The sequence below is a fragment of the Budorcas taxicolor genome, chromosome X (genome assembly GCF_023091745.1).
Source record: "Budorcas taxicolor isolate Tak-1 chromosome X, Takin1.1, whole genome shotgun sequence".
Lineage (NCBI taxonomy): Eukaryota > Metazoa > Chordata > Mammalia > Artiodactyla > Bovidae > Budorcas > Budorcas taxicolor.
In genome coordinates, this window is record NC_068935.1 from 139612452 (window position 1) to 139633217 (window position 20766).

A 20766-nucleotide genomic window follows, 5' to 3' on the forward strand; every position below is an offset into this window, starting at 1 on the left:
TTATGCTTCCTGGGGGGAAGGATGGGGGAAGGGATAGTCAGGGAGTCTGGGACAGACATGTCCACACTGCCGTATTTAACATGCAGAACCAACAGGGCCCTGCTGGACAGCACAGGGAACCCCGTGTCACGGGGCAGCCCGGATGGGCGGGGAGTCTGGGGGAGCACGGGTGCACGTGTGTGCGGCTGAGTCCCTTGGCCGCCCACCTGCAACGTCACAGCACTGTTAATCCGCGGTAACTCAATACAGGAGAAAAAGTTCAAACTTTGCTGTTTGACTCAGGGAACTCAAACCAGAGCTCTGTGACACCCTAGACGGGCGGGGTGGGGCGGGCGTGAGGGTGAGGCAAGAGGAAGGAGTCATACATACACCTGTAGCTAATCCCCTTAAAGAACCCGCCTGCCAAAGCTGGGTTCGATCCCTGGGTGGGGAAGATCCCCTGGAGGAGTGCATGGCAACCCGCTCTAGTATCCTTGCCTGGAGCATCCCATGGACAGGGGTCCTGGAGGGGCTGCAGTCCACGGGGTCGCAAACAGTTGGACACGACTGAAGCCACTTAGCCCAGCACAGCACATGGCTGATCCATGTTGATGCAGGCCAGAGACCAACAGAGTGCTGTCATTATCCTTCAGTGAAACATAAATCAATTAAGAAAACAAAATAAAATAAAAAGAAGTGGTGGAGTGTTGAAACCGATCCCACCTAAGGATGGGGAGTGGGGTCCTGCCTCCCTCATTTCATGGATGCCTGTCTGGAGACGAAGCACTGGAGACAGGGTCAAACCCAGGGCGCCTGTGAGAGCTCCGAGCAGGACTGCTAAAACGCATTCACACCCTCCTTTCTCTGAACTGTTCAGGGGCCGTGGGATGCCGTGGTTTCAGAACAAAGCAGTTTTTTCTGAAGCAGGATGTTCTAAACTTTCTCCCTGCTCACAAAGTCCCCCGCCCGACGCAACCGGCCAGCTTGAGATCTGCCTCGCAGAGCAGTGACTTCTGGGGTCCCCACTCCCTGACTGGCCACCCTGCACAGCACCTTTGACCCGGGCATGAGCCTTCCACACCAGGAGCGGCCTGGTGAAGGCCCGGCCTCCGCGGCAGGCGTTGGGGGCCCCTGACTGCAGCTGGAAACCTGGCCCCGAGTTGCAAAACCCACATCCCACAGATACAAGACACGTAGGCGTGTTTTCTGCAAAAGGCCCAGGGAATGGGTTGCTGAGCTCAAACAAAAAAAAAAATGGGATGAGGGTCTTTCTCCATTTGCAATACTGAAAACTAGTGAACAGCTGAAAGCAGAGGGTTATTTTATTCGGTGGGAGTGTGTGCAGGACTCCGAGCCAGCGTCTCCGTAGCTCTGAGAACACAGCTCTGAGGAGGCCGGAGGGGGAGTCAGGCTGTATACACGTTTGCAACTAAGGGAACAGGCAGGTCTGAACTCAAAGATCAGATATCAAGGGAAGGAATTTAGCATTCTATGTAAGGGAGGATGCAAGCTTGTGGGCTCACTGAATTCACTCCTATCAAATGCACCTCGGCTGTCTGGGGCCAAGCCTGTTTCCTCGGTCACCTTAAGGAGTGAAAGAGGTCACGGATGGCTGATTCTTTCATTTTCCTTAGCCCCTCAGCCCCTTAGCGATCACCATGGGCATGGAGTGGCGGGGGGTGGGGGGGGCCGGGGGGGGGATGGCGTCTTCTGAATCACAGTTTTAGGAGCTCACATTAATATTTGTCCCTTGGACTGCAAGGAGATCCAACCAATCCATCTTAAAGGAAACCAGTCCTGAATATTCACTGGAAGGACAGATGCTGAAGCTGAAACTCCAATCCTTTGGCCACCTGATGCGAGGAGCTGACTCATTGGAAAAGACCCAGATGCTGGGAAAGATTGAGGGTGGGAGGAGAAGAGGGTGACAGAGGATGAGATGGCTGGATGGCATCACTGACTCAATCGACATGAGTTTGAGTAACCTCCAGGAGTTGGTGAAGGACAGGGAGGCCTGGCGTGCTGCAGTCCATGGGTTCGCAAACAGACACGATTTGGCAACTGACCAACATTCGAACTCGGAGGGGAGAAATCGCTGATGGCTGTGACACGTCTCCTTAGTTGACACGGCAGGAGGAGGTATTTTTCACTTCACACTGGCTTGCTGTTTGTTCACTGATAAAGGTGATTTCTTTCATTTCTACCTTTGTGGAGGAGTTTTCCAGAATGGGGAGACATTCTGCTAAATTAGACATCCTCAACACCACACAGACACACACACACACACACACACAGACACACACACACACACACGCACACACAGACTCCAGGTATATCTGATCAAGCTTGTTTCCTGCATCCTGAAGACACAGACAAGATAAATTCAGTGCCAGCCTGAAAAAAAAAAAAAAAAAAAACCTGAGAAATCAATACTCTCGACGTCTAGAAAGCTCCTGTACCTGAAGTCTAAGGGGATCCAGCTGGCATCTTCCGGTCTCCATGAACAGCAGCAACCACTTACATTCTACCAGAGTTATCCTGCTCACACTTTAAAAAAAATTTCCGTATCGAAAAAGAAACAATAACGTCTATTCAACCTGGGACGCTTTGTTCCTGCAGAGCGTCGTCACATTCAAGTATCTCTCAGGAGCAAGGTCCTGAGTCGCTGGTTAAACGGAACCCTGGTTTGCAAAAAGACCTTGGTTATTGCAGGAAGGGGCTTTTCCTTCTGTCTGGGGCGGGAGACGGGCGGCTGGTGCCAGTAAAGCAGGCGTTCTGCACCTCGCCTGCTGGGCACGTGTGGTGACTGACAGATGATGCAGGAACCAGTTGCGAGTGGAAATACGGGAAGGACAGGAGCGGGCGGGCATGCGCAACGCAGGGTGGTCTTGGTCGTCTTCCCTTATGATTTATGTGAGCCAGGAGACAGCAAGAACCAGCCCGACCAGGCGTCTGCCACCTACAGGCAGTCCACCTTCAAGCCCTTGGACGTCGGCATGAGTGGGATGCATTGGTTGGGGGTGTAGGGGTGCTGGGTGACCTCAGACACGGGTTGGGGCTTTGGAGCACTTGGGTGACCTTAGACATCAGCATCCTTGGTTCTGGGGAGTCCCCTTTGTGGAGGTTTTTTTGGCTCCCAAGATGTTCCCCCAGGTCGTCAAGCATCAAGGTAGACTGGGATGTTGGCTTGTGAGTTTGCACCCCCTCATAACATCATGTAAGAGTTGTCGTTCATCACAAACGTGAAATCCCCAAGAGAGACCACCCCGTGGCCCTGGGGCGGCTGGCAAGGGAGCTGGCCGGAGTCCCCGGTGGCCTCTTCGTCCCCCATCTGTGGGTACAGGGGGCTCGTCATCCCCACGGTCTTGGGCGTCTCTGCCTCAGCCGGCTGGACCACCACGGCGTCTTCAGGGGCGCACTCCAGCTCCCCGTCTTCCATTTTGTTCAGGGGCGCCACGTTCTGCGTGTCCTTGATCCACTCCTGCAAAGAGGAAACGTCTGTGATAACCTTATGGTCACCAGGGGGAAGGATGGTGGAAGGGATAGTCAGGGAGTCTGGGATGGACGTGGACACACTGCTGTATTTCACATGGAGAACCAGCAAGGACCTGCTGTCCAGCACAGGGAACTCTGCTCCATGTCAGGTGGCAGCCTGGATGGGAGGGGAGGTTGGAGGAGAGTGGGTACATGTATATGGATGGCTGTTCACACTGTTAATCATTTGTACCACAATACAAAACGTTTTTGGTGTTAAAAAAAATTAAAATTAAAAAAGTTACTGTGGCTCAGACTCTGTATCGGAAAGCCCTGCCTTCGGCCCTGGTGCGTCTTCACACATGTGCCTGGCGCGGACACTTTCCCCGGTTGGGACAAAAAAGGCTCTCCTGTCTAGCATCTCGGTCTGGAATCCTATGGTTTTCACACCTGCCTTCTGTCATCAGCCTCAAAGCTCCGGCCTGTGGTCGCTGCAGACACACAAGGGCGCCTGAACATCTCTTCAGAAACCCGGATCCGTTGTTCACTCCCACGTATGCTGTCTGAGATGGGAGTGATGAGGTGTCAGAAGGAGGACCTTCCGTCAGCAGTCAGCAGGTCCGAGGGGGTGGACGCTGAATTTCTAACAGGTGACCCCAGAGTTCCTGAGGTTGGGAGCTCCATGGGACTGCCCTCCTCAAGGGGACTCCTCTCTCCCTTCTAACATCCCTCCCCGGCTCCTTCTTCTAGCCCCAGTTTTGGGGGAAAAAATTGAGGTTCCCTGTCCTAAATTCTGTCGTAATCCCCTTTCCTCTCCCTTGAGGGGAACCGGGACACAACTCCCCAACATGCCCCTTTGACGTGCAGAGGATGCTGACCCGCAGGCGGTTAAGTATCAAGAGTTGCAGAGCGTGTCCTCTGCTCTCCACATATCCGCCCTAAAATCGATGTCAATATTAATTAATGCCCCTTTGGGAAAGTACATGTACACTTGGAAGAGTCCCCCGGTCCCTTCCAACTCCAGAGGCAACACTTACCACCTGAGAGAGCTTGAGTCTGCCCTAAACCTCACTAGACAACCCTCATTTCTCATGGGATTCCTAGTCACCCCGTCTCATCTCGCCTGCCACTCACAGATCCCCAAGTTCTTTTCTTTACCCAGTCTCTTCCGAACAGTCCACCATCCTTTGTTAAAACGGCAAATCAGCGCCACGGTCTGCCTACCTCTTGGGCGTGTTCACATCTCTCTCTTTAATCTTTCTGGTCTGTTTAATTTGCAGGGCCCCAGGGACAGCACTTAAGAGGTTAGAAGAAAAAAAATTTTTCTTTCTTTTCATCTCTTACAACTAATTAGTTTTACAACTCACTTTGCTCCTCTAAGAAGATTAATGGACTTCCCAGGTGGTACTAGTAGTGAAAAAAAAAAGAAAAAAAAAAAAAACCGCCTGCCAATGCAAAGGACCTAAGAGATAGCAGTTTGATCCCCAAGTCAGGAAGATCCCCGGGAGAAGGAAATGGCAAGCCACTTCAGGATTCTTGCCTGGAGAATCCCACGGACAGAGGAGCCTTGGGGGCTGCAGTCCATGGGGTCACAAAGAGTTGGATACAACTGAAGCAACTGAGAAAAAAAAAAGGAAAGGAACTGAACACTAAACTCTCTTTCTAAAATAGCAATATACCCACGTGCTACCCCTCAGAACGTGGGATCAGGAGTTAATTTGGAAACGAGATCTCTTCTTTGCAGACGTGATGGAGTGAAGGGTCTGAGATGAGGTTCCTCCTGGCTGGGAGGGGGGCCTAAACCCCATGGCAGGGTCCTTGTAAGACACAGAAGAGGGGAGACAGGGACGCAGAGGAGAAGCCACGTGGAGACAGGGTCGGGGGCAAAGACAGGAGGGAGGCGGCCACCAGCCCAGGGACGGACGCCCGGAGCCCCCGGAAGCTGGAAGAGGCGGGGAGGACCCTCCCCTGGAGCCTCTGCAGGGAGCCCAGCCCTGGGACATCCTGACCTCAGACGTGTGGTCCCCGGGGAACGGGGGGAGGATGAGTGTGTGATGCTTTGCACCCCCAGGTCTGTGGCAGCCCCAGGGAATGCACGGCGCTCTGATCCCGGCATGCTATCAAATCCACACCGGGTGATGCGGGGAGCCGGACCCCCCGCCTCGCTCCGTCCTCCCCAGTTCCTCCTCGGCCCCCTCCCTGTAAGCGCTTATCAGGGGAACGAAGCTTAACGACCATCAACATTGAAAAGCGGAAATGCAGGTTTCGCTGTCGGCCCCCTGCAAGTGGGAACAGAGTAAGAACGGAAACTCCTGATAAGATCAGGAGGTGTGGAGGCTGGAAAATCCCATGGTCCTGCGGCGGAGGGGTGTCAAGAGATTGATTTCAAGAGAAGCCGCCCTCGGAGACCCTTGGATCCACTTTCTCTGACCGAAAGAGAAAAACAGTAAACCGCTGCTTTCGGATTCGAAGAGGCTTGCAGGCGTTTAAAGAGGAATAAAAGCCGTTTGTTGTTGTTGTTGTTGTTTTTTCTTTTTCTTTTTCATTAATGATGAATCAGCCCCACTGTTCATTGCAACTCTTTACAATGCCCCAGACCCAGATGCGGCCTAAGTGTCCATCCACACAGTAATTAATGAGCAGACATTTCCTCCTCCAGGGAGATCTTCCCCATCCAGGCATCGAACCCACGCCTCCTGCTTTGCAGGCATATTCGTTACCATCTGAGCCACCGGGAAAACCCCCGATAAAGGACATGTGACGTATATATACACACACTGGAATGTTGCTTACTCATAACAAGGATGAAAGAAATGCCATCTGCAGCGACAGAGATGGACCTCGAGATTATCAAACCAAGTCAAGTAAGTCACACAGAGAAGGAGAAATATCCTATGTCAGCCCTTCATGCAGACTCGAAAGAGAAACGTTACAAGTGAACTTAGGTACAAAACAGGAACAGGCTCACAGGCTCAGAGAAGGAACTTGGGGCTCCCAGGGGGAAGGATGGGGGAAGGGATAGCCAGGGAGTCTGGGATGGACATGGACACACTGCTGTGTTTCACATGGAGAACCAGCAAGGACCTGCTGGACACCACAGGGAACTCTGCTCAGTCCTCTGTAATAACCTTATGGTCACCAGGGGGAAGGACGGGGGAAGGGACAGTCAGGGAGTCTGGGATGGACATGGACACACTGCTGTGTTTCACATGGAGAACCAGCAAGGACCTGCTGCACAGCACAGGGAACTCTGCTCAGTGTCATGTGGCCGCCTGCATGGGAGGGGAGTTTGGGGGGGAGTGGATCCGTGTACATGTATGGCTGAGTCTCTTTGCTGTCCAGCTGAAACTGTCATTAATTGGCTATACCCCAATGCAAAATAAAAAGTCGATTTCAAAAAATGCCTCTAGGCAGAAACAAATAAAACATGGAAGAGGGGTGATATTAGGCCTTGCCCAGAGCAAGCGTGTACAAGGAGATGCTGCTTACCTGGAAGTTGCCTTGGTGGGACTCAAAGAGCCCCAAGAAGGAGAACCTGGGATCAGGAACACTGGGCATGAGAACCTTCTTAATCCTGAAACGGACATGGACAGTCTTGTCAGATGGGCTGGCAGCCCTGAGCGGGGCATCCACGGGGAAAGACCCCCACCAGGGGCCCAGGACCGCAGCATATGGATGTCAGAGATGCAGCCCCTTGGCGGAGTTGCGTCCGCTTGAGAAAAAGCAGAGCCAGGAGATGCTCTCTGCCCTCCCCCATCTGCCTGAAAGGAGAGCATCCCGGTGTGGGCAGGATTGATTAAAAAATCTGCCTGAAAGGAGAGCATCAATTTCCCTCCTGATTAAAAAAAAAAAAAAAGCAATAATCCCATTCATAAAAGCGTGCCCTCCTGTAGCAGGAAACGGAGAATGAGGCATATCAGCAAGATGGTGTCAGGATGGTTCCATTCAGACAGCCTTCATCTGCCTGCAGTTTGGATCACACATCTCTTAATCACCTCCCCACAATTTACACCCATGCAGACTGCCTCTTCCCCTGTCTGGTGACTTCTCCACAGATTATTGCCCTTTGTTAAAATGCTGTAAAAGTCCCCAGATGAGCTGCCTGGCTAGCTGTTCACTTGCTCCCTGTGAATGACTTGTGCACTTAAAAATATTACATCCGAAAAGAAACATAGGCATATTCTTCTGTTACTGTCTTTGGTTGGCCAGTTTAATTTGCAGACCCCTAGCGACAGAACCTAAGAGAGGTTCTCGTCTGATAGGATGCTAATCCAATGGGGGTGGGATCCTTATAATAAGAGGTGGTCAGCACACAGACACACACAGAGAGAGGGAGGACCATGTGAGGACTCGGAGGAGACGGCCGTCTGCACGCCCAGCACAGGGGTCTCAGGAGGGGCCAGCCCTGCCCACGCTGGGACCTCAGGCTCTAGCCTCCAGAACTGGGAGAAATAAATGTTGTTTGAACCCCCAGTCTTTGGTGCTTTGTTATGGCAGCTCTGGGAAAATAATCCAGTTGATTAGACCACTCATTGTAACAGAAGCTTTCTTAAAGACAGGAGAAGTGTTTCCACCGCCCCCCCCCCAAGAAGTGTATCCTTCAGACTCCCTCAGGAGTGGTTTCAGTTTTGAATTAAAAAACACCGCAGCAAAACAAAACAACAAGAGCAAAAAAAAACATCAGACCTGTCACTCGTCAACACCCCTATCTGACGGCTGCATCTCCTCCCCACTCCCTACTTCCTCTGTTCCCGAGCAGAGAATGACGAAGGTGGCGTCTGTCTGAGCTGGGGAGAGCGGGAAATCTCGACTGGAGAATTAATGGGCAATGTGCAAGAATTAGGAGAATTATCCCCATGCTGTACGCAACCATGGTGGAAGGTCCTTGAAACTGTCTGGCTCAGCCTGGCTCAGACCCAGCGTGAGTGGTCCAGAATGGCACCCCATCTTTCTCTATGCATCACTCCAGTTGTTGCTATGGAAACGGCAACCTGAGAAATAAAGATGGCGCCCACAGCCCTGGGCATCAGTCCCTTGAAACATCACCAACAGTCAAATGCCTGGGCACAACTAAGCTTGAATAAGGCTGGAAATGTCAGCAGTTAAATTATTGCCTGGAAGGATAACAGACAGAACTACTTAATGTCACATTTTTGAAAAGTTTTCTATGGTTTCAGAGAATCATGTTTGGCTATATCTGTAACTGGACTTACAAGCTTTTCTTGTCCAGTTCTCCTCACATCACTCACCACATTGTCCAGTTTAATAAATATCAATAAAAATTAAAACATGTTGTACATGCTTGTCATTCTAACATGATAGGAGGACAGAGCTCAGTGCGGTGTGCGTTTGAAGAACGTTCACTACAATAAACTTAGAATAATTATTAAAAAGCTGAGACATCACTTTGCTGACAAAGGTTGGTACAGTCACAGCTATGTTTTTTTCCCAGTAAGTCATGTACAGATGTGAGAGCTGGACAGGAAAGAAGGCTGAGCACCGAAGAACTGATGCTTTCAAACTGTGCTGCTGGAGAAGACTTTTGAGAATCCTTGGACAGAAAGGAGATCAATCGAATGCTAAAGGAAATGAGTCCTGAATATTCACCGGAAGGACTGATGCTGAAGCTGAAACTCCAATACTTTGACCACCTGATGTGAAGAACTGACTCACTGGAAAAGACCATGATGCTGGGAAAGATGGAGGGCGGGAGGAGAAGGGGACGACAAAGGATGAGATGGTTGGATGGCATCAGTGACTCGATGGACATGAGTTTGAGCAAACTCCAGGAGTTGGTGATGGACAGGGAGACACAACCTAGTGACTAAACAGCAATACCACTCATAGGTATGAACATTCCTGCATCTTATGGTCTTCATGAGAATATTTCTCAAATTCTGCAGGTATCTCCCTACCCTTGGCACTATTCACCTCTGTTTTCTTGTCATGTACCATGCGCATTAGAGAGAAAGTGATTTTCAGCTAAATAACCACATCACACAATTATTTTTTTCCCCCAACTCACTACATATGGGAACCCAAGCCCATGTGTCTGAGGAGTCTGGCAGGGACGGCCTTACCTGTGTAGTTTCCATAGAGACAGAAGCAGAAGGAAGACTGTCAGGAAGGAGACCATGCCAGCAATTAAAATAAATTTGGGGAAAAGGCTGTTTTCCCAGCACGAATCTAAAGGGAAATGGAATGAGGCCTGTGAAGTTTTCAACATGATACCGGGTCACGCTCTAATCACCCCGCCACGGCCGTTTTTCTTTCCCTTGAGAATTGTCAGCATCAGCAGATCTTGCTTTTGGTTTGAAATATCCTGGTAAAGAGAGGTGGGTACTCTGGAGAGGGAGATGTCAGGCACAAGGGAACTCAGATTCACCTTACTCCCAGGGGTGTTTGAGGGTACCAGGGCTTGATTTGGTCTGTCTGTCTATCTGTCCAGCTGTCTGTGTCTCTGTCCATCTGTCTGTCTGTCTATCTGTCCAGCTGTCTATCTGCGTCTCTATCCATCTGTCTGTCTATCATCTATCATCTATCTATATGTCTCCCTGGGACTTCCCTGCTGGGTCAGCAGTAAAGAACCTGCCAGCAATGCAGGAGACCCGGGTTCGATCCCCGGGTCGGGAAGATCCCCTGGAGGAGGAAATGGCAACGCACTCCAGTATTCTTGCCTGGAGACTCCCACGGATGGAGGAGCCTGGCGGGCTGCAGTCTATGGGGTCACAGCGTCGAACATGACTGAATCGAATGAGCAGGCATCCGCGCAGCTGTCTGCCATCTATCCGTCTATTATCCACCTACTTGTCTACGTCCGGTCACGCCTCTCTGTCGAGCTATACGTCTCATCTATCTGTCTCTGCCGTGTACCCATCATCAACTTACCTACACCCGCTCCCTAAGTCACTTCAGTCGTGTCTGACTTTCTGCGACCCCATGGACTGTAGCCCACCAGGCTCCTCTGTCCGTGGGCTTCTCCAGGCAAGAGTACTGGGGTGGGTTGCCATGCCCTCCTCCAGGGGATCTTCCTGATCCAGGGATCGAACCCAAGTCTCCTGTTCTGCATTGCAGGCAGATTCTTTACAAGCTGAGCCAGCAGGGAAGCCCAACAACATTCAGAAATAACACTTATTATTCTTGCTGGGCCAATAGAAATGAAAGTGAAGCTTAGTGCGATGATAACGGCCACAGGAAGAGGCATTGCTTCCGCAGTGACCTCTGCAGAAGGCCTTGGGGTCATCCCCAAGGCGCCCCATTCCACCCTCCCCGCACGGAGCCCGCTGGCCCGTACTGGGCAGCGATGCTGCATGACAAGCATTACCTCGCAGCTCACCCCTCTGCTGGTGCGTCACCTCTGACCAGTCACTGGGGTACGTTTCTGAGCCGTAGGCAAACTCCAGGGCTTTCACCCTGGCCCGGAAGAAATAACACTTCTCAGGATCCAAACCGTCGACGGTGACGTTGCAGGTCTCAGCCTCTGTGGACTGGAGCAGAGAAACCACACACGGTGAGCCCTGACTGACGCTTTACCCGGACGCGTTCTTCTTGTCCCACAGATTTGCTTGAGGTTCCTGCTTCCAGGACTCCCTTCTCCTGTTTCACTTCTCTCTGGGCAGATGTTTATCCTCAAAACAACAGCAGAAAAAAAAAAAAAAAAAAAGCCCTTCTCTCCAAAAAGGAAATAAATCCGTCATAACAAACATGGTGAAAGATGCTTTTGAAGACTTTCTAAGGTCTTCCTTTTTACAAAAGTAATTTTAAAAATGTATTTATTTATTTGGCTACAATCAGGGCTCAGCTGCAATACGTGGGACCTTCGTCACAGAACACCAGCTCAGTCATTGCCTCACAGGCTGAGCTTCCCTGACGCACATGGAATCCTGGGTTCCCGGACCAGGGATGGAACCCACCCACGTGGCCTGCTTTGCAAGGCGGATTCCTAACCACTGGACCGCCAGGGAAAGTGAAAAGGAAAGTGCCAGCCGCTCAGTCGTGCCCAACTCTCTGCGACCCCGTGGACTGTAGCCCGCCAGGCTCCTCTGTCCATGGGATTCTCCAGCAAGAATACTGGAGTGGGTTGCCATTTCCTCCTCCAGGGGATCTTCCCCACCCAGGGATCGAACCCGGGTCTCCTGCATTGCAGGCGGATTCTTTAGCGTCTGAGCCGCCAGGGAAGCCGATAATCGCGTGAGCAAGTGCATAGAGCCAGTCTGGATGTCTGTGTCTCTGCCTCTCCATCCCGGGGGTGCCTACTCACACCCGACCCGGGACGACGTAACCTCACCTGCCACACAGCGTCAAAGACGGTCTTGTGTTGGACTTCATACTGGAGGTCGTTGTATCCCAGGTTGGAGCAGGTCACCGTCACGGCCTCCTCGCGCCACTGGAAGCTCAGGTCGCCGGGGGATCTGGGTTTCACTGCGAATGAGAGAGCATGCTGAGCAGCACCGCCGCGAAGGCGACACGGCCCGTCTCCGAGCTCACAGCGGCCCCTGGGCTTCGCTTCCCTTCCTCCCTGCCTGCTGCGCATCCTCTCCCGGATACTGCATGGGACGTGAGGCTTCCTTGTCTTTATCGCATGGGCAGTTAGAAGGGCTAGCCAGCTCTCCAAGCACCCGTGAGGGTCTCGTGGAAAGGCGCTCCCCTGAAGGTGGGGGAGAAAGATCTCAGGACGTGTCACGAAACGAATCCTGTTCCCACCAGTCGCCTTGAGCTGCTGGCCCCTAGCCCTTCACCATCTCCGGAAAGAGGATCATTACAGAGGTCTAACGCAAGATGAGGTCGTAGAGACCGTGGGATTGAACAGTCAGGCAGAGAAGCAAAAACATCCTGTGACATCCGTTATATGCAGAGTCTAAAAAGATAGGACACAATGAATGTAGTTAGAAAGCAGAGACAGAGAGCGAACTTATGGCCACCAGGGGGAGAGGACGGGGTAAGGGATAGTCAGGGAGTCTGGGATGGACATGGACACACTGCTGCATTTAACATGGAGAACCAGCCAGGACCTGCTGTCCAGCACAGGGAACTCTGCTCAACACTCTGTAATAACCTTATGGTCACCAGGGGGAAGGATGGAGGAAGGGATAGTCAGGGAGTCTGGGATGGACATGGACACACTGCTGGACTTAACACCGAAAACCAGCAAGGACCTGCTGCCCAGCACAGGGAACTCTGCTGAGTGTTACGTGGCAGCCTCGATGGGAGGGGAGTTTGGGGGAGAGTGGGTACATGTGTGTGTGTGACTGGGTCCCTTAGCTGCCCAGCTGGAGTCACCACAGCTTTTTTAATCGGCTACGTTGTTTAGTCAGAAAGTCATGTGTGACTCTTGCGACCCTGTGGACGGTAGCCCCACCAGGCTCTTCTGTCCATGGGATTCTCCAGGCACCAATACTGGAGTGGGTTGCCATTTCCTTCTCCAGGGGAATCTTCCCCACCCAAGGGTCGAACCTCCCAGCAGATTCTGAGATGGACCTCTGACATTCCAATCGTCAATGAAAAAGAAAGAAAGAAAGGACCACTTCATCACAGAAATGTAGATCCAAACAGCACGCTTTGGAGAGACTGGTTCACTCCAAGTGTACGGCGGCTCCTAACCCAAGATGCATAGTCACCCCTCAAGGTACTTAACACGTACGGTAAGCACTGATCGCTAGGTTCTTGGTGAGAAGAGGCTGTGTTCCATTCCGGATGGAAAAATACAGAGGCCCATCTCTTTGCACCTCCAGCAGGCACCCAGCGCTGTAACCGTGTTGAAGGATATAGCTGGAGCATGGTCTGTATTCCTCCTTTTTATCGACTCTGGAATTTTAAAAAGAGAATCACTCAGTCGTGTCGCGTCCTTGAAAATAATATCTTGGGGCTTCCCTGGTGGCTCAGCGGTGAAAACAATCTGCCTGCCGATGCAGGAGACTCGGGTTCGATCCCTGGGAGGGGAAGATCCCACGTGCCACGGAGCAAGCAAGCCCCTGAACCGTAACGCCGGCCCCTACTCTCATCTGCTTTGATGACCTCCCTCCCCTTACGGCTACAGCAAGACCTGTCAAAACAGAAAAGGACCCCCTCTCTCTCAAATGTTGACGGCCCTTCGATGGATCCCGTAGGGGTTGAACGGTGGCGCTGCAAATGGCCTGCTTACCCGCTAACCCGGAACCTGTGAACAAGACCTTGTTAAGAAGCAGTGTCCTTGCAGCTGTGATGGAGTGAAGGGTCTGAGATGAGGTTCCTCCTGGGTGGGGTGGCCCTAAAACCCACGACAGGGTCCTTATAAGACACGGAAGAGGAGAGACACGGACGCAGCGGAGAAGCCACGTGGAGACGGAGACGGAGGCGGAGACGGGAGGGAGGCGGCCGCCAGCCCAGGGACGGACGCCTGCAGCCCCCAGAAGCCGGAAGAGGCGGGGAGGACCCTCCCCTGGAGCCTCTGCAGGGAGCCTAGCCCGGGAACACCCTGACTTCAGACGTCTGGTTCTCAGGACTAGGGGAGGATACATTTTGTTTTTTCCCGTTGTTCCAAGTTACCCAGCTTGTTGTAGTTTGTTGAGACCATCTAAGATCCTATTAATGGTATCAATAATAATAATTGCTGTCACATATCAATACCATGAGCAATCAATAAATCGGTATCAATAAATAACTGACCTCCAGAGCAACCAAGCCCTTGATTCAAGGATGCAGTTTTAACAGGGATGTGCCAAAATTGGGTAAAGCTTTGAGACTCTGCTGCAGTGTTAACAGAAAGCCTAGAGACAGGTTTACGCTCCATCCTTAAGACTCAACCCCAATCTGTGATGAGATCAAGAATTATCTCCTATATGACAGAAAAAAACGCTGCTCAGGAAGAAAAAAAAATGACACGAGCTATCTGTGAGCCCACCTATACCATCCGGCACTTTATTTTTTGCCCCATGAGTCTTATTTTCCCAACAAATTCATCTTAAAAATTTCCCTCTTCTGTTTGCCTTCCCGTCTATCTCGTGTTTTATCAGATGGCAACGACTCAAGCCCTCACTGAACACCCCCCCACTCTTTACAAAACTGAGACCAAATTCATTGGAAAAAAAAAAAAAAAACCTGCCTCCCACGTGGCCGCTCAGGTCATTGAGTCAAGCGAGGCAAAGCGCCCCATGAAAGGGGGAAATGGGTGTTTCTTGGAAGGCGGCCCCTGGTGAGCAGGGAATATAGTTGAAGGCAACACAGTTGAAGGCGGGCAAAGACAGTTGCTGGCACGTTGCAGAGGGCCCCGTGGGGTCAGACCGCTCTTCACTTCCTGCGAGAATCCAGGCGGTTTCCAGCGAGACTCAGGCATCCCTCGGTTAGAAGGTCTGGGAGCTGTGGTTACTGGTGGGGGGGTGGGGGGTGTCCAGAGGGCACATCCGCACATTCACACTCGAACTTAACATTTCTTCACTTCCTGGCTGCCCCCATCGGTGCCGTCTTCCGAGGGAAAATGCTTTAGCCAAAGGCATGGTTTTCCAGGGTCGTGGACGGCGGGGGGCGGGGGGGGGGGGGGGCGAGGGCAGGGGGGCGCCTTACTTGCAGACGGACCTGAAATTAATCCCAGTGACGGCACTTACTTGTAAAGGAACGTGAAGTTAATCCCGGCGTATGCACTTGTGTTCCAGGTAACCTGCACGGTTTCAAAATTAAAGTTGATCACCTGAAGCTGCAATGCACTTCCTGTGCAGAAAAAAAAAAAAATTTTTTTTAAGATAAGCAGAGAGGACTCTGAGGCGACGCTGGAAAGGCTTTGAAATTCATAAAATGTGGTCAGCACTCGTAAGAATCATACGGTGCTTTTAAAAAAAAAACACACACACAAAAAAACAAAACTTGTTGATGCATCTTATTTAGCCCGGCGTAACCAGAATATTGGCCTGCCATGATGCCTCAGTGGGTAAAGAAGCCATCGGCAAGGCGGAAGTCACCGGAAATGAGGGTTCCATTCCTGGGCCGGGAAGATCCCCCTGGAGGAGGAAACGGCAACCCACTCCAGTGTGCTTGCCTGGAGGATCCCATGGACAGAGGAGCCTGGCGGGCTACAGTCCCCGGGGTCGCAAAGAGTCGGACACGATCAAGTCACTAAGCATGCACGCAACCAGAATATTATCAGTTCAGCATTTAGCCATCGTCATCATCATTAGATCATCCAGTTATTATCCATCTGTTCTCGGTGTTTATTTATCTATCAATAACGATCACCTGTGTCGTCTATCTAGGTGGCCATCTATGTGACGATGTACAGATATCTACCTAGTTAGCTATAATTATCAAGACATTTTACACTTTTACTATGTGTCCAGAGTCTGCGTGTGTTTGGCCCTTATAGTACAAGAATGATACAGTTCTTCAAAGGGAGTATAGAAACCATTCTATCGTAACTGTAAAGGGGTCATCGCTTTTCACAGAAGCACTGTGCTGTATGCCTGTAACATATGGATATTTGATGCATCGGCTACGCGAGCGACCGTGCGCGCTCCGTGGTGTCCGACTCTTTGCGACCCTGTGGACCACAGCCCGCCGGGCTCCTCTGTCCAAGGGGTGCTCCACGCAACAATCCTGGAGTCGGTTGCTATGCCCTCCTCCAGGGGAATCTTCCCCACTCAGAAATCGAACCTGAGTTTTCCATGGCTACTGCTCTGCAGGCGGAATCTTGACCGCTGAGCCACCAGGGAAGCTCACGCATCAGCTCTGTGTCAACAAAAACGTCTATAAATCAATTATCCTTCTGTTAAAAAAGAAATAAAGTTTTTTTTTTTAAAAAAAGGATTGAGTTGTGTGCTTTAAAGAGCTGAATCACCTGGCGAGTGAATTAACTAAGCTGTTAACCAGACCATTACCCCCCCGCCCCCCACCCACCTTTGTTGCCTAATTTCATTTCCTCCAGATCCTCCCCACGTCTGACACAGACTTTGTCGTCTAACACCAGTGAGCGGGGAACCCCACGGAGAGGGTCTTGAAAACGGGAGCCTCCTATCTCACAGATCCAGATGGTCCTGAAAGGTCTGGGCGCTTTTGTAAACATGACTTCGTTTCTGTTAACTTCTTCTTCTTTTTTTTTTTTTTAACGTTTTCTCAGAAAACCAACCAACGTCATGAGCAATCTGGACGTGAACAAACGTACCAGCTGCGGGCCTCCGATAGGCAGACACGTCGTGTAAATACCAAGAACTCCCCGCACCCACCGCCCCTCTCCCCAGAGGTGGAACCCGCTTCCCAGTTTGGAGAGCGTATAGAAAAACGTGCAGATGAATCGGGGGCATTTGTTCCAGCGAGATCGGGCGTTCAGAGGGACTTGGAGCCCAGCCCTGCTGGGTATTTCCAAGGGGGTGTGAGTAAGGTCATCCAGGGCAGCAGATCATGGGGGCAATCGGCACATCATCCGTTACGTCGTTGGAGATAGAGTCTTAGGGCCTTTTTCCATCCGGGAAGGTTGGGGCAGCTCAAGCAGCCTTGGCGGTTACGGATACCACCCGGGTTTTACATCTGTACACGCTGCTGCTGCTGCTGAGTCGCTTTGATCGGGTCCGACTCTGTGCGACCCCATAGACGGCAGCCCAGCAGGCTCTGCTGTCCCTGAGCTTCTCCAGACAAGAACACTGGAGTGGGCTGCCATTGCCTTCTCCACATCTCCATCTATGTCTGTATCTATATCTGACTTCCCTGGTGGCTCAGATGGTCAAGCGCCTTGCTTACCATGCAGCGGGCTTGATCCCTGGGTCTACAAATAATATCTACGTAGTCATATCTACGTAATCTCATCCCACTAGCTTCCCAGGTGGCGCTAGAGGTGAAGAATCCACCTACCAACACTGGAGACGCACGAGATGTAGGTTCGATCTCTGGGTCGGGAAGATCCCCTGGAAGAGGGCATGACAACCCACTCCAGTGTTCTCGCCTGGAGAATCCCGTGGACAGAGGAGCCTGACGGGCTACAGTCCCCGGGGTCGCACAGAGTCGGAGACGACTTGCTCACACACACTCCGTCTCTTGCCCACACCGCCTTCTTACTTCTAGAGCAGCTCATGAACTCAAGGGCACAGCAGCGAAGACCCAGCAACAGCCAAAAGCAAATACATAGATAAAATAAAAAAATAGCATCTCGAGAGCCGTTGCTTTGTCCCGCGTCTCTGCTACAGACTCAGATTGGGTACCAGGTCATCTGCTTCGACGACCTCCCTCCCCTTACGACTACAGCCAGACCTGTCGAAACAGAAAAGGAGCCCGGTCTCTCTCAAATGTTAGCACCCCTTGAATAGGCCCTGTAGGGCTTGAACTGCGGCGCTGCAGATGGCACGCCTACGTGCTAACCCCAGAACCTGGGAACAGGACCTCATTAAGAAACGGGGTCTTTGCAGGTATGATGGAGTGAAGGGTCTTAGATGAGGTTCCTCCTGGATGGGGGTGGCCCTAAACCCCATGACAGGGTCCTCATAAGACACAGAAGAGGGGAGACACAGACAGAGAGGAGAAGCCACGTGGAGACGGAGGCAGAGAAGGTAGGGAGGCGGCCACCAAGCCCAGGGACGGATGCCTGGAGCCCCCAGAAGCCGGAAGAGGCGGGAAGAACCCTCCCCTGGAGCCTCTGCAGGAAGCTCAGCCCTGGGACACCTTGACCTCAGACATCTGGTCCCCAGCCCTGGGGGTGTGTGCGTTTTCCTTGTAAGTTCAAGGGCATTTTTGAGGGGGGCAAAGGTGCCTCATCAGTAGCCCAGGAGCCCTGCCATTGATGCATGATGGCCTCGGGCGGAAATACTGATAGTCCACTGCAGCCGTGAAGTCTGACTCTGCTCATTAAAAATGGATCGATTGAGTGGAAATGGCCCCTGAGGGGGTCTCTCGACACAACTCTGGGACCTTGGGTGGGAAGAGGGGCTGCTTCATTAAGACCATGCCCGGTGGGTTCTTAGGGTCTCACACCCATAATGACCTCAGGCAAACAAAGGCCATTCATAAAGTGAGCCCTGCATTTTCCAGGAAGTTCCTACAAAGGATCTGACTGAGCCCAGCTTCACAGGGGGATGAGCCCTCAGCACTTCCAAGCTCTCTCCCATGTCCTTGAAAGAAAAGCTACGATAAACCTAGACAGTGTATTAAAAAGCAGAGACATCACTTTGCCAACAAAGGTCCGTCTAGTCAAAGCTATGATTTTCCCAGTGGTCAGGTATGGACGAGAGTTGGATCCTAAAGAAGGCTGAGCACCCAAGAATGGATGCTTTCGAACTGTGGTGTTGGAGAAGGCTCTTGAGAGTCCCTTGGACTGCAAGGAGATCCAACCAGTCCATCCTAAAGGAGATCAGTCCTGGGTGTTCATTGGAAGGACTAATGCTAAAGCTGAAGCTCCAATCCTTTGGCCACCTGCTGCAAAGAACTGACTCATTTGAAAAGACCCCGATGCTGGGAAAGTTGAAGGCAGGAGGAGAAGTGGATGACAGAGGATGCGATGGTCGGATGGCATCACTGATTTGATGGACATGAGTTTGAGCAAGCTCCGGGAGTTGGTGATGGACAGGGAGGCCTGGTACGCTGCAGTCCATGGGGTCGCAAAGAGTCGGACATGACTGAGCAACTGAACAACAAAATCTTACTACTGTATTTATGCTTAAGTGGTTCAGATTCCAGAGCTGGTCTAAATTGCACTTTTCCACCCAAACTCCGGATGCAGGACTGGCAGTCAGGAGGAAGCTACAGCTCTCAAGGAGTCTGTGGCCGTGGGCACGCCAGGCCTAGCCAGGTCTTCCTCCCTTACCTCTGTTGCTGGAAGACGGGAGGCCAGATCTGGACTCCGATCTGCACACAGCTTGCAAAATTATGTGAGTGTCAGGCCTGGGGACACCCCACATCCAGGCTCCCTCCCCCCCCCCGCCCCCCCCCCCCCCCCCCCGCTAGAAGCACAGTTCTCCCCTACACACACAGGGCTTCATCCCGGAGGTCCCTGAGAACCCGTCCAAACCAGCTGGGCAAGAGGCCATCTCCAACAGGGATGGTCTAGCGTGGGGTGATGCCCACGGACAGTTCAGAAAAAGAACGGCAGGAACGTGCCATCGTCAGCTCCCACCTGGGCCACCCTCAGCGTGAAAGCAGTAGTCACTCAGTCATGTCAGACTCTTTGCAACCCCGTGGACCGTGGCCCGCCAGGCTCCTCTGTCCGTGGGGATTCTCCAGGCCAGAAGACTGGAGTGGGTAGCCATTCCCTTCTCCAGGGCATCTTCCCGACCCAGAGATCGAATCTGGGTCTCCTAAATTGCCAGGTGGGTTCTTTACTGTCTGAACCATCAGGGAGACCCCACCACAGAAAGCTAAGTATTAATTTAAGCAAAAGGCTTGCAACCTCTTTGCAGGCAGGCAGCACAGTGAAACCACCCAGACCTTCAGTTTTCTAGACGCGGGCTCTCTTCTCTCTTTTTTTTCCCATCTGAACCTAGTCCTGAAGGCAATAAAGAGGAGGGTCCTTTACAACAGGCAGACTCGGGTTTGTAGAGACTTCAGTCGTAACTGATTCTGTGCGACCCCCATGGACTGTAACCCTTCAGCCTCCTCTGTCCACGGGGACTCTCCAGGCAAGAAGACCGGAGTGGACTGCCATGCCCTCCTCCAGGAGATCTTGCCGACTAAAGGAGGGGAACCTGTGAAAGCTCTTGTCAGCTTCACAAAGAAAACCGTGAGTTTGCAAAAGACACCGTAGAAAGAAAATTTTTTTAAAAAGCAGAGATGTTGAAAGCAAGGGCATTTCAGGCAGACAGGCGGCTACAGCTGCGAGCAGGACTTACCCGGTTTGGTTTTCCCTGAAGCGTTCGCGTGTCCCAGCAAGAAGACAGCGGCGGCCGCCCAGGGCAGAAAGACACGCCTCATGGTGGAAGCAGGAGGTGGAGGCATCGAGCAGAAAGTCGACTCCTCCAAGGGGACTTGGGCTCATGACTAACGTATGAAGGTCACCCCTTTTTTAAAAAGGTGGAAAGGAAACTGGGGAAATGACTACAGGAAACACACATGCTTTTATTTTAAAAGATGACTCTGGTCAGAAAGGAAAAAAAAAAAAAAATGCAGAATCATTGTTTCAGCCTCGCCGATCATTTGCGCAGCCCTGCCGGATACAACTGTCGAGAGAGGCTGATCAGATAATGGATGTTGCCAGCCAGGGTTCTCAGCCTCTGGTGGGTCTTGAAAGTCCTGTGTTTGGAGACGGAGGCCCAGACAGGTCTCAGCTAGCTGATGGTTTCTGGCTGCTCATCCAGGGTCAGGGAGATTTGGTCCAGCTCCCGATGGCATCAGAGGAAGCATGATGTCTGTGTAAGGGACAAAGTTGGCTGG

General features: G+C 51.9%; 1 protein-coding gene across 1 annotated transcript; it reads right to left on the minus strand.

The window, feature by feature from the left end:
* Window positions 1-3184: 3184 nt before the first annotated feature.
* On the minus strand, window positions 3185-20307 carry CRLF2 (cytokine receptor like factor 2). Its single transcript, XM_052662789.1, has 8 exons — window positions 20226-20307; window positions 15033-15135; window positions 13094-13257; window positions 11741-11874; window positions 10778-10940; window positions 9534-9639; window positions 6943-7027; window positions 3185-3460 (listed from the first exon to the last, which is right to left on the minus strand). Exons 1-8 carry the CDS (start codon window positions 20305-20307, stop codon window positions 3185-3187), a joined length of 1113 nt encoding a protein of 370 aa, XP_052518749.1.
* Window positions 20308-20766: the final 459 nt, after the last annotated feature.